This window comes from Euprymna scolopes, chromosome 2, assembly GCF_053919585.1.
Source record: "Euprymna scolopes isolate OS-2025 chromosome 2, ASM5391958v1, whole genome shotgun sequence".
In the NCBI taxonomy this organism is placed as follows: domain Eukaryota; kingdom Metazoa; phylum Mollusca; class Cephalopoda; order Sepiida; family Sepiolidae; genus Euprymna; species Euprymna scolopes.
In genome coordinates, this window is record NC_136483.1 from 89,161,375 (window position 1) to 89,177,074 (window position 15,700).

The 15,700-nt window shown below is 34.4% G+C and overlaps 1 protein-coding gene across 3 annotated transcripts in view; it reads right to left on the reverse strand.

The window, feature by feature from the left end:
• LOC145293293 (neuroglian-like) overlaps positions 1-15,700 on the reverse strand; it is a 1,600,306-nt gene that overhangs the window by 69,439 nt on the left and 1,515,167 nt on the right. For all 3 annotated transcript variants that reach the window (XM_080139928.1, XM_080139907.1, XM_080139918.1), the window contains exons 8-10: positions 8,736-8,991; positions 5,975-6,097; positions 1,200-1,385 (exon numbers count right to left, since the gene is read on the reverse strand). In XM_080139928.1, coding sequence (XP_079996054.1) covers positions 1,200-1,385; positions 5,975-6,097; positions 8,736-8,991 — 565 coding nt within the window. The remainder of the gene's footprint in view (positions 1-1,199; positions 1,386-5,974; positions 6,098-8,735; positions 8,992-15,700) is intronic.

The following is a 15,700-nucleotide window of genomic DNA, read 5'->3' on the forward strand; positions in this document are numbered from 1 at the left end:
AGAGATAAAGAACTTTAATGGAGCATTCGAATATGTATGTATCTCATCTAGAGTTCAAGTGTTAACCCCAAGTAGTGGGCCCTTTGATTTCTGAGAACTTCGACTGAAGTAAAATAAAACAAGAAAGTCCAAAAGAATGATCTAAAAACGAATGTGATAGGAGCAACTGGCCTAATAAAAAAGCATCTTCAGAAATTCTTAAAAGCAATCGAAGACCGAGCTGTAATGAAATATAGATAGCAGGCATAAAGGGGACAGCGTCTATTCTTAAAAGCGCCCTCGGATATAAATTGAAAGCGTAATGGAATCAAGTGTTATTCCAGGAGGAGTTAGCTCCCTTGATCTCTTAAAACTAACCGAAGTAAAAAAAAAAAAAACAAACAAAAAGACAACTGCTTTTTATATAATAAAAGATGTCTGTACGTATTCGATGATCGATGCCTCTCTCGAAAGACAAAGGATACCCCTGTAGGAGCAGCTGCGTGTGTAATTGTGTGACAAGGGTTCGCAATCCCCAACCACACCTCCCCTGAATCGGCACTGCTTGAGTGGCAAGGAGAAGTCCAGGACGACTGGAAACAATATCGAGATAAACGGAGAGTATATACAGCACCTGGAAGTCTCAAATGGTCACCCATCTGGTACTGGCCAGGCTCATCGTTGCTTAACTTTGGTGATCTGACGGGAACTGATGTGTCAAACGAGATTATGCATGTGTACATATTATATCTCCGCATTATTCCCAATTTGGGATTTGACCTTGCTGCAATGCTAGGTCAAATGTTTATGATTTGCTCTATGCTTGTTTCACTAGAGACCGCTTCTCTTGCAAGCATCTTTTTCAGAGAGTTAGTCATCATTATGAATTGCTAGATGGCAGGTGCCATATGCGCTATATATATATATATATATATATATATATATATATATATATATATATATATATAGTGTGTGTGTTTTGCCTTGTAACACAGCAATGTACACTATTTTACATACCAACACTTTACTTATATCCAACGTGATATCAAATACTTATTTCTTTTGAAAATTGAAAATTAAAAGCTTTTTAGAAAACAAAATCTAAAGTAAGCAAAAAAAAAAAAAAAAAAAAAAAAAATAGCAATGAAATTGAGGCGGAGATAAAAAACAAAACAAAACAAGAAAACCAGAATAAGAAAAAAAAAGATTTTTGTACTTACGATAAGCATGCACTGTTTTCACATCTACAACACTGTGAGGGCCTTTTCCAGCACCTGAACGGGCCCAAACGTAGAATCTAAAGTAGTGATCCCTTTTGAGGCCTGTGATTCTGGCTCCAAGTGTTGTTGGACTGTTAATGTGGGGTTTCAAGAGTTCAATGGGACCAACCGATTTGTGGGAAACGACTGAAAAAAAAATAAAGAAAGAAAATAAAAACGACGGATAAGAATATTGGTCACCAACAAACATGGACAAATTGTTTTCAATGATGACCTCGTTTCAAATGGACAGTACTTTTCGCAATCCACACCAATCATTCTTAACATTTGATAGAAAATTGAATATTTCAGATGTTTTTAGATGGATGGTGGTGATTGAGGAGTCCCTTAACCCTCTGTAGTCGTGAGAGCACTGCATTATTTCTTGCATCACCCCCACAAGACACCCCTTTATAATTGGATGGGTTCAATAGTCTTTTTAATTTCATTTGTTTACCTTTATAAAATAGATGAAAATTTTGAACAAAGAAAAAGAAGGTAATCATGGTGAATACTTACCATGCTGAAATACTAACGTTATCATTTAGAAATCCATTCTTAACATGTGGAGGGTGGATGCAGTGTAACTATTTATATGTTCATCTTGCAAATCAATAAGCAGAAGATATCATAATAATTGAAAGTAAATTTAAAATCGTAATAAAAATAGCAGGTTCCGTATTTTGCAAAGTACGTTAAAAAAGAATTGAAAAGAAATAAGTTCGGATAGAAATCTGTCAGCAGTCTATAATTTAATGTGAGAACTTGAAAGTCAAATAAATAATCGGCGACGTAAGCATATGTATAAATTATAAATATAGAGACTTTCGCTACCCTCTCAGTGGGATTACGTGTTTCACAAAGATGAAAATAAGAATTATTAAACAGGGATGCAATGTATGTATTGTGGGCTAGGAATACGCTCTAGTTAGAACTGTAATTGGTGAGCGTAAAAGTTGTCTATAGGAAATGTTAACTTAATATCCTATAATGTCGATAGCTGCAGAAGCAAAATCGTTTTCAGTTAATTAATAAGGAGATAAACAGACACACCGCCCACTAACACATGCAAAAGTAGACACATATCTGATAAAACTGTTCAGAATAAAAATAAACTATTAATGAACAATAAGGTTGGTTGGGTTCCTTAACCCACGGAGGTTGTGGGGTTGATGTGTTATTTCATACAACATGTCTTGGGCAAGAATAGTCTGGTGATGTCCATCCGTCTGCAGGCTTTTAAGTGAAGATTGATTATGTGTATTATTTGGATCATTCGGATTAGTAATAAACCATAAAACTACACATCTAAAACAATAATAGGTTAAAGGCTACCTAACTGATTTAAATACTAGAATTAAACCTACGAGCCCGTAGCACAACTGAGTGCTAAGTATAATCAGTTCTAAGTGACAGTCTTCTAGAGGTTGAAGGTTCAGTCCTCAGTACAAGCAATACTAAGAATATAATTAAGAATTATTTAATGCCTACCCGGTCATGGTTGAGAGAACGAGAACAACCTACGATTGTGGATTAAATAGAAGATCTTGTTCAAAATTCTATACCGATTCTCGAGTTCAACAAAATCGGCTTAAGGGTCAGAGGTTACATCGATTGAAACATGAGAATGGTATAGAGAATGAGAACAGCAGCTCAAATAATCCAAATTATGGGCCTCCTGCATACTGGAACATTATTTTTCCTGGTCTAAAATGGAAATATCGAAGATTTTTTAACTTATTTATTTGTGGGCACATGAAGTGGCCACCACACACACACACACAAAAAAAATCTATAAAGAGAATGTTGAATTGTGTTGGTGCATATTGTTACCAACTGAAGGAACTTCATTAGAGACATTTGTCAGGATTATATCCTTAGGAATTCCCGGCATATCGGAGACCCAGGGCACACGGTGGAAATCAACGAATCTCTGTTTAGCAGAAGAAAGTATAACATAGGGAGACTCGTCGAACCGCTCTGCATCTTCGGAGGATATGACACATTCAACAAGGAGGGTTTCTTGGTGGCTGAACTAAATCGCAACAACAACAAAAAAAAAAACCTGTCAACATTTTAACCCCTGCACCCCAGAATCTCACATCGTCAATATCTGCAACACAGAGATGAAACTTTCAGGTCATGAATGCATAAGTTCAGTCATCATAACAATGCAATTTCCAATACTCTCTAATCCATTCAGTCAGAATAAAAAATAAATAGGAAGCATAACTTTTGAACAATCCTCATATAATAAAAATTAGTTAATCAATGTTTGTTTTCCTAAAGCTTTTTCGTATATAGTTTAACTAGCCTGGGTGCCCGGCGTTGCCCGGGTGTTTGGGGGTGTGTGTTGAGCAAAAAAAAAGAAAGAACCCGTGAACTAATTCTCTGTGTACATGCATAGTAAACCAGGAACGGTGATGTCTTACTTGCAGAACGCATGGAAATTCAGTGGGATGAAAGACATATTTAATCAACAAATATGTTTTGATAAAGTTGGTACTTTTCTGGATAGCGCAAAATTATTAGATTTTATTAGAGTAAAACGAATAACATCCAGCAAATATGAGTTTATCAACATTTCAACGAAAATAGTGTCCATTGTATTTTAAATATAAAACCGATCAAAATGAGATAAACAATGAAGTAATAATAAATATTCAGTAAGTAATATTGTGCTACATAGTTCAAGGCAAATAATAAAATCACATTTTAAGAGACAATTTTTGATTTACTCTTTCAGTCCAGCACCTCTTGGCAAACAATGTTCTATTTTTTGCCCTGTTTCTTTCGAATGTTCCTTTATTGCATAAAGATTCACTGACTTATTTCTTTAGTGAAAACCCACTGCACATTGAAATTAAAAGTTCCTTTCTCATAGCATTACAACAATGATTATATATTATTATGATATGTGAAAATGAGATTACATCAAAGGGAGGTCACTCTCATATTCTTGGTCAGTCGCCAGATTGGCCTTTTTAAAACCAAATTTCACCAATTTGACTTTTTTTCTTTTTTAAGTAGTTTAGCCTTCGAAAATTGTATTTGGCCTTTTCTAAAGTGTATGAAGTAAGAAAGGAACAAGTAAAATATTATAAAGGAGTCACCACTTATCAAGACCCAGAGGCCACTCGAGGATAAGGGTCAATGACTGTACCATAGTCAATGGGACAATATGGCTCTTATACGGGTAGAGAATTGCATCAACATTGAGATATCTACTGGAGTGGTAGAATGATCCCAGCGACCTTGGCAACGGATTTGATGTACGTGTTCCATCTCAAATCAGGAGTAAAGGTCAGCCCCAGAAGTTTGTCAAAAAATGGAGTCACATCAAGACGAGAGCCATTCATTTCAATTGATGCCAGATGGGGATCAGAGCGTTGATGGTGTAAAGATAGAAGCTTGGTTTTAGATGCTTTTGAATTAACTAGCCACCTCTTTCCCCATTGTACCACGTGCTCAAGATCAGAGGAGAGAGAATCAGAAAGAACTTGGTCATTTATGTTTTTTTTTTCTAGATGGTAGTGTCATCAGCATAAATATCTATGAATGATCTTAAGTCATTGATGTGGATCAGGGAGAGAGTTGTATTTAGGACCTCTGAGAGACTCCAGTATTAATACTGTGAACTTCTGATTTCTGCTCATCAACTACTACTCTTATGAACCTATCAGAGACAAATGATCTGGAAGGTTGGAACGTAGATCCCTGATGTTGGAGAAGGAGACATGATAGTGGGGGTCTACATTAGCAGTTGGAGTTCTGAGTTCAATTGTGTATTTTTTCTGGAGACTTTTCATGATGGAGTTTTGGAATTTGTGGAACAGGTCGACAGACTTGGTTAGAGCAGGGCAGAGAGGGAAAGTAAGGAAGAAAAAGAAATGAAGAAATATTTTTTAGCTTATTTTCTTTCATTACCAATGCTAACATCCTCATTTACACTGATTGAAATAAAGATGTCTCTCTTTGAGGACCCTTGATTGGATGAGCTTCTGCGATTGACCTTCACTTCAGACTTGAAATGGAAGGTTTACATCAAACCTGTTGCGAAGGTTACAGGAAAATTAACAGCAACGTGAATGAAACAGATCCATAAATAGATTGGTAAATATATATATTTTAATTTAAAATAACTGTTATCGCTTTTTCCTGTGTGAATATTAATGATGGAGGCGATTCCAATATTTTTCCCGGTTCCATAGTAAATTCCCAATTCCGATACAATTACCGATTCTGATTCTTTATAAATCTCTAAATATTGTATTATAGAGTTATTCTTCGCGATTACTGTAAAAACATATGTTAAATGTCCGGAGATTTTCTTAAACGTAAAAATAAACACTTGTGGGGGGGGGGATGATCTATAGACTTTAATTTTACTAGTTGTTTAAAATCAATAAATCTTTATTATTTTATTATTATTACGAGCAGTGGAAAGTTTCACTTTAAACAAAATCAAATAAAAAAAAAAAATCGTTTTTGGCATCAGAAAATAAATACAAGTTTTTCTGATTCCGATACCATCCAAAGTTCCAATTTTCCTGATCCTGATTAATCGTCCCAACACTAACGGATATGTGTCAAAAAAAAAACACGACCAAGAGGAATGTATCTGAAAATCATTGTTAAACCTGAACTCGAAAGAACAGCATACATGCTCCCATTCTTTTGGGTATACCATGCTTGCGCAGCATGAAATCAAACTGAGAAAGAGTGAGATATCTTACCTGATTGATATCCAATATCGTAGCCTAGGAGTTTCCCGTTTGGTTCTGTCGGTTGTGACCATTTTAAGAGAACAAATGTGGCACCATACGACTCAACTCGTAAGTCTTTCACAGGTCCTGGTTCTGAAAAACAACAAGAAAACAAGGTTTTTTTTTTTTTCAAAATAAAATTCCATCACAGAAAATTTGAAGACCTGCGTCTTGTGTAGTAGTAGTAGTAGTAGTAGTAGTAGTAGTAATAATAATAATAATAAAAACAGGAAATTATAAGAAAGACACTTACTATACCATTTCAGTAGAGATACAAAATGGTGGTCCTGCACTCATCATCTCAGAGTTTTGTCAAATGAACCATTTTGCTGGATCATCCGATTTCATTTTAATAATAATAATTCATAGTCTTTCTCTACCGTCTCGCTACTTTCATGACAGGTGCTCGACTGAGCTTCATTTTATGGTCCCTTCTCCTCCCCGTCCTATTAAACTTGGCTAGTTACAAGAACTGCCAATAAATTCCATTTCTTTCTTTGTGTACCTGGAACTTTACTTACTTGGGCTGAGTATCAATTAAAATATATATTAAAAAACTCCCAAAACTCTCGTGATTTTGTCCAGACATGTCGGAATATCAATGCTACTCCTCATAAACAATAAAAAATAAAAACACTTTATGTACATCGCATCTATTTACTTATCATCTTACTTGCTGTTATGTTCACAGCGTTTTTACCTTTTTCAGGTGACTTTTATTATAGATGGCAACCTTCTGATAATTTCGGACTGAACCATTGTTCACTCTCATGTCGTTAATTTAGTACGACTAGCAAGCTATATTATTTACTTGTTAAGCTAGAGGAGGTGTTTAGCAAAAAAATTGCCGGGTTAGTAAAAAAAAACAAAAAAAAAAAAACATGATTTTAGTAAAACTTGTTAGAAAGAATTTTTTTTTTATTAATAATAAAATAATAAAATTATTTATTTTAGTAACATGTATTACAAAGTGATTCTTTCCCAACACCAACACACACACACACGCACACGCACACACACACACACAAATGGAATTGTTAGCAAAATTCACATTTTTTTTTTCTGCAATGAAACTGAGTATAGTATAATAAACTGAATTCAGCAGTAAAAGATGGTACAATTAATTAAAGCAATTGTATAGTCTCGGTGTCAGACAGATACAAAATCTCCATTAGCAATAGATATGAACGCTAGTTGTGTAGTATAGGAAAACCGAAAAAATAAAATCTACCAATGGAATCGTTAATAAAATTCACAATCCTTTCTGCAATCCAACCATATTTACTAGAAATAAACTTCTGTCTATGCCTGACTTGTCCACCGCAATTTAAATTATCAATATTCAACAGTCTTTGTTTTATCACTCTTCAATGATATGCTCCAAATATGCTCTTGTGTGCTGGACAATGTTAAAAGCTCCTTATTGGTTATTAAGAATGTCTGCTTGCCTATCTCTGGCTGCTCAACTGGCACTTTAAATTGTGGGGAAAAATTTGGGTCAACATCTTCGAGGGGGAGTGGTGGTCCAGAAAGCATAGCTGGTTATGCCCTTGTTGCAAGCACACTTGTCAATGGCTCTGACACACACCTCTCTCAGAACTGCATTGATTTTGGTTATACTGGCTCTCTTCAGTTCAGAAATAATCTGGGGATTGTTTTGATAGCGATTGTCAAGACTATTTAAGGATACCTCTAAAAATAAAAATCTGGGGGCCTAAATTCAGTGAGTGAAGCCTATTCAGGATCAAATCTCTTACTGATCAAACGATCTGCAAAGTGCCTCTGCATTAATTTCAACCAGTAATTCAGATTGTGACAAGCATTTACATAGTTTTGAAACAACAATCCTTTATCTTCCTCAAAATTCTTAATGTCTACTAAGTGCCGTTATCCATTTAATTAAGATTAAAAAAATACTTTTGTAACAAATTGCCTAACCAGGTTAAAGTAATTCTGTTTCAGAAATAATAAAAATGAAAAGTTGAAGTAAATTTCGGAGATTACTCTTATGAAATATTTAAGAAAATTTGATCCATATATTCGTTTTATAAGAAAAAAAAACACAAAAAAAAACGAGATAATTGATGAAAATCAAAGATATCCAAAGTGCCATAAGTAAAAATATAAATAAAACCTCAAATAAATCGTTAGTTTAAAAAAAAATAGTTAAACAAAGCATTTGAAATAGATAACATCGTTACTTTTTAGCATAGAGATATACACACCATTTCTATTTAAGTTTTAGGCTTTTACCGGAAGTAGTCAACCTACAAAGCAATGAGGTTAGTCATGAGTGGCCAACTACTCTTTACTACAATTGCCATGCAAATTAGCCGACAATGACACCTACCTTGAGGAACTACAAAACAGGTTATAATCAAGGGAGACAACTCAAACTGAAAATTCAGAGACAAATATGAAAAAAAAAATTAATATTAGTTTAATGCATACCAAATATGCTTGCGTATCATGGGGTTATGAAACCCAGATTAATTATACATTTAACACAATAAAATGAATTTAGGAAAAAAAAAAAGAAAAAAATACCCCCAGCAAGATTTGACATTTCATAAAACATTTTTTTTATTGCTATTCTTATATTTTATTTCTGTTTTCTTTTTTTTTTAATCTATGAAGCAAAAATAATTTTATTATTGATAATTTTGTTCTAACATAAGGAGATGACTTTGGTGTAAGTCTGCCCTCTCGGAGTGTTCTTGTTTTTACTTACTTCCTTCAGGAGTGAAGAAGTCAACAACATTGCTCGGATGACCAACAAAATGTGTGTTCATGACGCAGACTTGCGCTCGCATAGCTGTAAAGGCCGGCAGGTTTCTTATGGAAGCTCGGACTTCTTGTCCCTGGTGATGAGACCGGTGGTGATGGTGATGATGGCCACCACCGGCCCCATTACGTTCGCTAGGGCCGATATAAATGTCTATTTCCTTCATTTCATTCCGTCCCTCACTTGCTTTCCAATATTGAAGCTGAAATTAGAAGAAAACAAAGACATTAATTCATGATGGCAGATAGTCGATATATGATGACAAGATAAAAAGATGCAGAATATATTAAAACTGAGGAAGCCTCGCCATATTCTCGTCTCCCTACCAAGAACAGAGTTAGGCACAAGGTCAGTTTTAATGTGAGAAAAATCTAGCTCTCCAAAAGGGGCACTTTGAATTGGGAGAAAAATAAAAATTGGCTCAGTTTAGAAGAATTCCCCTCTGTCTGTCTGTCTGTCTGTCTCTCTCTCTCCAACTGAGGGCAGAACAGACAATACACTTTGATCCGAAGAAGTTAAGATAATGTTAGGTACAATCTAAAAAAATAAACAAAAGAATAGTTATTTCCCTTGGAATGACGAAAAGGGGAGTTATCGACCTTGGAATGAAGAAGAGGGAGTTATCGACCTTGGAGTAAAGCAAATTCTGTCATGACAGTTTTACAAGTTAACAAACATGCATGTCATATCGCAAACTTTAATTATCACATATTTAGTCTAGCTTTGCCGAAGATGAAAAAGGTGTACTCATTTTCTCTATCAAATGGATAGTGTGTAGATTTTTGCTGATGAGCAACTGGTAGTTGGATGCTTAAGACAATCGATGGGTACATTAGTAGTAGTATCGTATAGGTTAGATCTCTATACTGCTATGTTTTAACCAGTCTGAGAAATTGTCTTCATAGATGGGCTGTTGCGTAGCCTCCTTCCATGTCTCAACTGGGTGGAAATATTTGATCTTTGAGTTGTAGAAGAGCTTTCAGGACTTGAGTCTAGAAGTATCTGGTACATCTTTTATAATTTGTTGGATTTGTAAGTCCCTGGTGTCCTCGATGCTTTGAATCTCTTTTTAAGTTGCCTCTTTCCTCCTGGGTATGTTAATATACTTTAACCATATCCTTACCATTTTGCTCTATAAATTGTTGAATAAATCTGTTAACGATTATCTTTCGTACTTTGCTTATTTTTGAGTTGGCATTAAACCGATAGCATGTATCATCGAGACGAAACAGGTAACATAAACGTTCACGATTGAACGACCTGTTTTCTCGAATCGTAGATGCCATGCATAGTTGATATGCATAACGCAATGTGTCTTGACCTGGTGATACACATTTGTCTCCAGATCACGCTGTCCGACAGCTTCTGAACAGTTTCATCATATTCAATTTCACACACCAAGCTTAGGTTATCGCAAAAACGATAGATGCCTATTGACCTTAGTCTTGAAACAACTAAGGTAGGAGGAAAACAGTCAACCGAAATGAAGTTCCACAAGTCTTCGAATAGAAAGCTGTATTTCAATGAGATATCAAAACGACGAAGTGATAGAGACCACTATACTAGCGACTTATAAGTAACAGGAAATAGATCAGACAATTTTGAAGAACACCTGCTATCTATAATATAACTCTCACCTGTCTGTTTAAATGTATGTATATATGTTTGTATGTCTGCCTAAAACTTTCGACAGAGGCGGCAGATTTTCACAAGATCGGTATCATCTAGGACGACAAATATTGAAAAAATTGGCCAAAACATTAATTTCTTCACCCTCCACTGGGCAGAGGGGTCGATTTTTGCAAGCCAATTTTGCAAGTCATCGTATCGGTTGGACTGACTTTCCCTAATTTTAACGTTCCGAACTTCCGGTCGCGTCATGGAGTAGCGGTAAGACGACAGATCTTTTCACTTTCTTTTCTGCCTTTGTATCATGGGTTTGAGCCTGCCTGCCTAATACCCCCCCCCTTTTTTTTCTTTTGCTCAACACACTCCTCCAAACACCCGGGCAACGCCGGGTACCTATGCTAGTTTCTAGAAAAGACTGAGACTAACATCACGTCTGCAAGAAAGAGGTGGCAGAAAGGATTGTAATTTTATTGACCATTCTGTGGGTGTCACCTTGTACAACTCTGTGTTTGCATCTGATTATGTTAACTACAACAGATATTTTTCAGTGTATTGACTTGAGATGTCTGTGATGGAAACCTACCTTAGCAAAGCAAGAGAATTAGTTACTTGTGTGTTTTGAAAGAGAAATCTTTTAAGAGTGATGTATTTTTTTTTCTACTTTTATGCCAATCCAGAATTCCCTTCCTTGGGAAGCTCGATTTTCCTCACATCAAAAAACTGACCTTGTGTATCACTCGCCCTTGTGGAAGTGAAAAAAAATGTAATGAAACTGTGGCACAAACCCTAAGACAGCTTCCTCCAAAGGAGGAAGTTTCATGGGAGTATGAAATTCACAAGTGATCCCCAATCGCATGTATATCCCCGTTAGGGGAGATAATAATGTTTGGATTTTGCAACTCTTGCAGGGAAGTGTCGATATCCCCCTTTATACAGTGCCTGGAATTCTCAAATTGGTCACCTGTCTGGTATTCTCAAATTGGTCACTCATCTCGTCATGACCAGGCTTAACGTTGCTTAACTATCGAGAACTGGTGTGTAAACGTGATTATGCCATATATGCCCTCGTGGGAAGGCAAGTAAATAAAGACAATTTCTTTAATAATAAACATTTATTTTGTATTTTAGCATGATACAGTAGTGTGACTTTGGCCTGCATGATTGTAAATGTCTGACGCAAGCGAGGTGAATCTCATCGCATCAATATAATACAGCACATACATTATTAGCTAATGGTTGTGATAGTGTGTGATTGATTAATTGTTCGGTTTCAAAAAGAAGGGCTTTCCTAAGTAACTGGTAATCATAAATTCACAGATAACATAAATTGGAATAAATACAAAGAAGACATTGCCAAGGCTGTTGCAAAGAAGGTGGATTCTGTATATCGTGCTAGAAATATAATCACACCTGGAAGTATCTCTACAAAGCCACGATTTACGTATGCAGAGGATATTGTTGCCACATATGGGTCGATGCATCAGCCCCGTCTCTCTATATTGTACATGGTCAAAAAAAAAAGCTTCCAATCTAATAGGTCCCACACTGTTTTTACAAGTATTTTAATGGAATGTGCTTTGACGAATGCTTCCGACTGACCCAACAAGCAGCAAAATTACACCCCTTCGCTGTAGAAGTTCCTTAATGCCGGAGAGCCTTCTGCTCTGAAAATTTCTTCCCTTAAACTGCTAGACCTTGAAATAGCCTACTTGTATCCTGCTTCCCCGACTATACTAACATGGAGAAATGTAATGTGAACAAACATCTCGTTGCTCAACTCTCTACTTGGTGTACTAGTAAGTATGGTCCCTAATTCACAGCAACTTGTTATATTTCAGTAGCAGTCGGCCTTGTTTCAAGTGAATATGAATTTTAAAAAATATCAAGTAATGCTAGACAGTGGTGACATTAAAAAACTGTGATATTATTATTATTATTATTTATTATTATTATTATAATTTATTATTATTATAAGTTATTTTTATTACTATTATTTTTATTATTATTATAATTTATTTTTTTATTATATTTTATTATTATTATTATAATTTATTATTATTATAATTTATTATTATTGCTATTATTTTTATTATTATTATAATTTATTTTTTATTATATTTTTTTATTATTATTATTTATTTTTATTATTATTTTTATTATTATTTTTTAATATTTTTTATCACATTTCAACGGTGATAAAAGAAAGGCTGTTGGACATTGATAATTTTAATTTGGCGGACAATTAAGGCATAGACTGGAGTTTATTTGTACCAAGTATGTTTGGATTGTAGAAAGAATTGTGGATTTTATTAAAGACCCCGTGGGTAGCAATTTTTTTCGGGGTCACTCTCCATCTTGCATCTTTTGAAGAACATCAATGAGAATACACAAGTCAGACTAGCAGCATAGTCGACCCATTACAGAAAGAAGAAAGAATGCAAAGACTTTGGCAATATCGATACGCCATGTAGGTAAATAAAATAAAGATGGTGTGTTTGCCAGGTTAGGATTTGCACAAACTAGCTTATACACTCTATTCTCATTTGCTTTGTGAGCGCAGGGCAAGGAAGGGGGACGCACGCAATCAAGCGATTGATTGATTTGCACCAAGGTTGATACGTAATCAGCATGAACAATCTATGCCATCATCGCTTTTGTCTGGCACCGCGTAGCTCTGCCCAAAATGAAGAGGGTGTCATCATCTTCATTGCCGATGAGTGGCTGGGGGTTGGATGCTGAAGACAATCGATGTGTACGTTAATATACCTTAATTACAGGTGAGTTTCCTGAAAGTGAGATATGAAGCGACTCTGTGTCTATTCAATGATCGTCTATTTAGTTGCATCGAAGTGCATCAGATGTCGTCCATCGATTGTTGGCTTAGTGAACCTTGTCTTGCGTATTACTTGGGGTTATATGGTTGTACACTTACTTATAATTCAGAATGTTTGGGTCCAGTTTCAAGTACAGTTTGACATAAGTTAGCAGATTAGTTTAACCATGTGAGTAGAAAGACAGCAGTTACAACCCTTTTCAATATTTTCAAGAGAAGGATAATCATGTCAAGATAGGTGCGTTTATAACAAAAGCTTAGTGGTGGCAGGACAAAGCAAAAAAAAAAAAAAATTATAATTTTTCTGAAGAGTATATGCATAAAAGGAGACGGTATTGGCATAATAATAACCTTTTGTTTCTGCATAACGAAACAGATCTGTAAAAGCTGAGAAAAAAATGTACCAAACATTTTAGCATGCTGGAGGAGCGGTTTTGCCCGAAAAATAACTATTTGGATCTTGGAATGCAACTATACTGTTATTCTTTTAAATATGCTCTGGTGTTATATTTATCATACATTGAGCTTGGTAAACACAAAGAATGAAATAATAATTGAAAAGTTAATTTTTTTACCAAAACAACACACACACACACACATATATATGTATAATGATTGCGCAAATATGAAACACTAGTGTCTATAGGTATAAGATAATAATTATGATTTAATTATAATTAAGCCCGAACGTTAGAACACTCTGAATTGTATAATGTCCGTGCCTGAAGTGTGCGTTTATTAGTTGTTCATTCCCCTGGCAATTGTTTGATGGCCTGGAGGTAAAGGCTTAGCAAATGGAGTCAAAAATGGCTTTGTAGCTGGAATTGTCTCCTCCTACAATAATGATTACTTAAGCATGAAGCACTAGTGTCTGTATGTATAAAAGAATAATTATTATTTAATTGTATATATATATATATATATATATATATATATATATATATATATATTCCTTTCTGTCTGTTTGTTTGTTTGTTGACAATTTGGTTAATATATACAAAAGGTACTGATTTACAAATACATTTTAATACTGAAAACGAACTTTTTTACCGGCATGATTTCTATATATACTATTTATTCAGAAGGAATCAATATTCAATAGGTTATCTCATTTGCACATTACATTAAAGAAAAGCTGTTTTAATAATTAGCTCTAAATTTTTAATGGAAATTAGTAATAAAATTGTTTAAGTATTCTATGTAGAAATATCATATAAAGTTGATTAATTTAATTTACATTTAATTTAATATATTTTTAATTATTATTATAACCAAGATCAGACGCATGATTTTATTTTCCTGTTTGAATTTCATAGATGAAGATGGCTATGTTTTATGTTTTCAAAAATCCATAATATGGTCAACTTTTAGTAAAATCGTAAAATCTTAGAATATTTGATGTATCTTAAATAGTATGTGACTAAACTCTTCGCCCTGCAATATGTTTTTTACCTGGCAATGCCGGGTATGTACAGCTAGTATATATATATATATATATATATATATATATATATATATATATATATATATATATATATATATATATAACTACTTAATTTACTCACATAAAATTAATATACGAAAGTATAGATTTATGCGTAAACTTTAAGTATTTACTTCAAAAGTGCTCAATACGTAGGTAGAGCTAGTTAGTAAGTTATATTATAAAATGTATAGGGCGATTAAGCTACACTGAATATTCCGCGTTTCATCCACTCTAGGATTCTTCAGGCTTATGCGCGAATTCTGTGGTTGTTTGTCGTTTTTATATGAGCATCTTCTATTGAAATTTTAGTTAGCCAATCAGCTTTCTAGTATCCACCGCGCCCTTCCTATCAGCCAATGAGAATGCATTTATCGGACAAAGGCCTATTTGACCACTGGTTGACCTGGTTCTTTGTGTGTGCTCTATTTAGCCTGGATATTTAGCTTCTTGATCTGTTTTAAATCTAGGTTAGTGTGTGTGTGTGTGTGTGTGTGTTTTTATTAATGTTAGTTTATATATAAATATATATATGTGTACACACACATATGTACACACACACACACACATATATATATATATATACACATACATACATACATATATATATGTGTGATCGTTTACGTATATTCATGTTTATTTAATTTATTTATTTGTTTATTTTCTATTGTTTTTGTTAGTTTTAAGAATACGGAATATTCAGTGTAGCTTAATCGCCATATACATTTTATAACTTACTATATATATATATATATATATATATATATATATATATATATATATGGACTTGGTTAAATTTAACTGTATAACTGATTCCTGACTGGCCAACTGAAAGCTATTCCACAGAAGTAATCGCTTTTAAAAATCACAGGTGGATGTTTTGGGATGAAGGAGGGTGATATACAAGATATATGCTGGATGCCAATCAAATACAGAAAACTACCCATAAATATTCAGCGGAGTCGA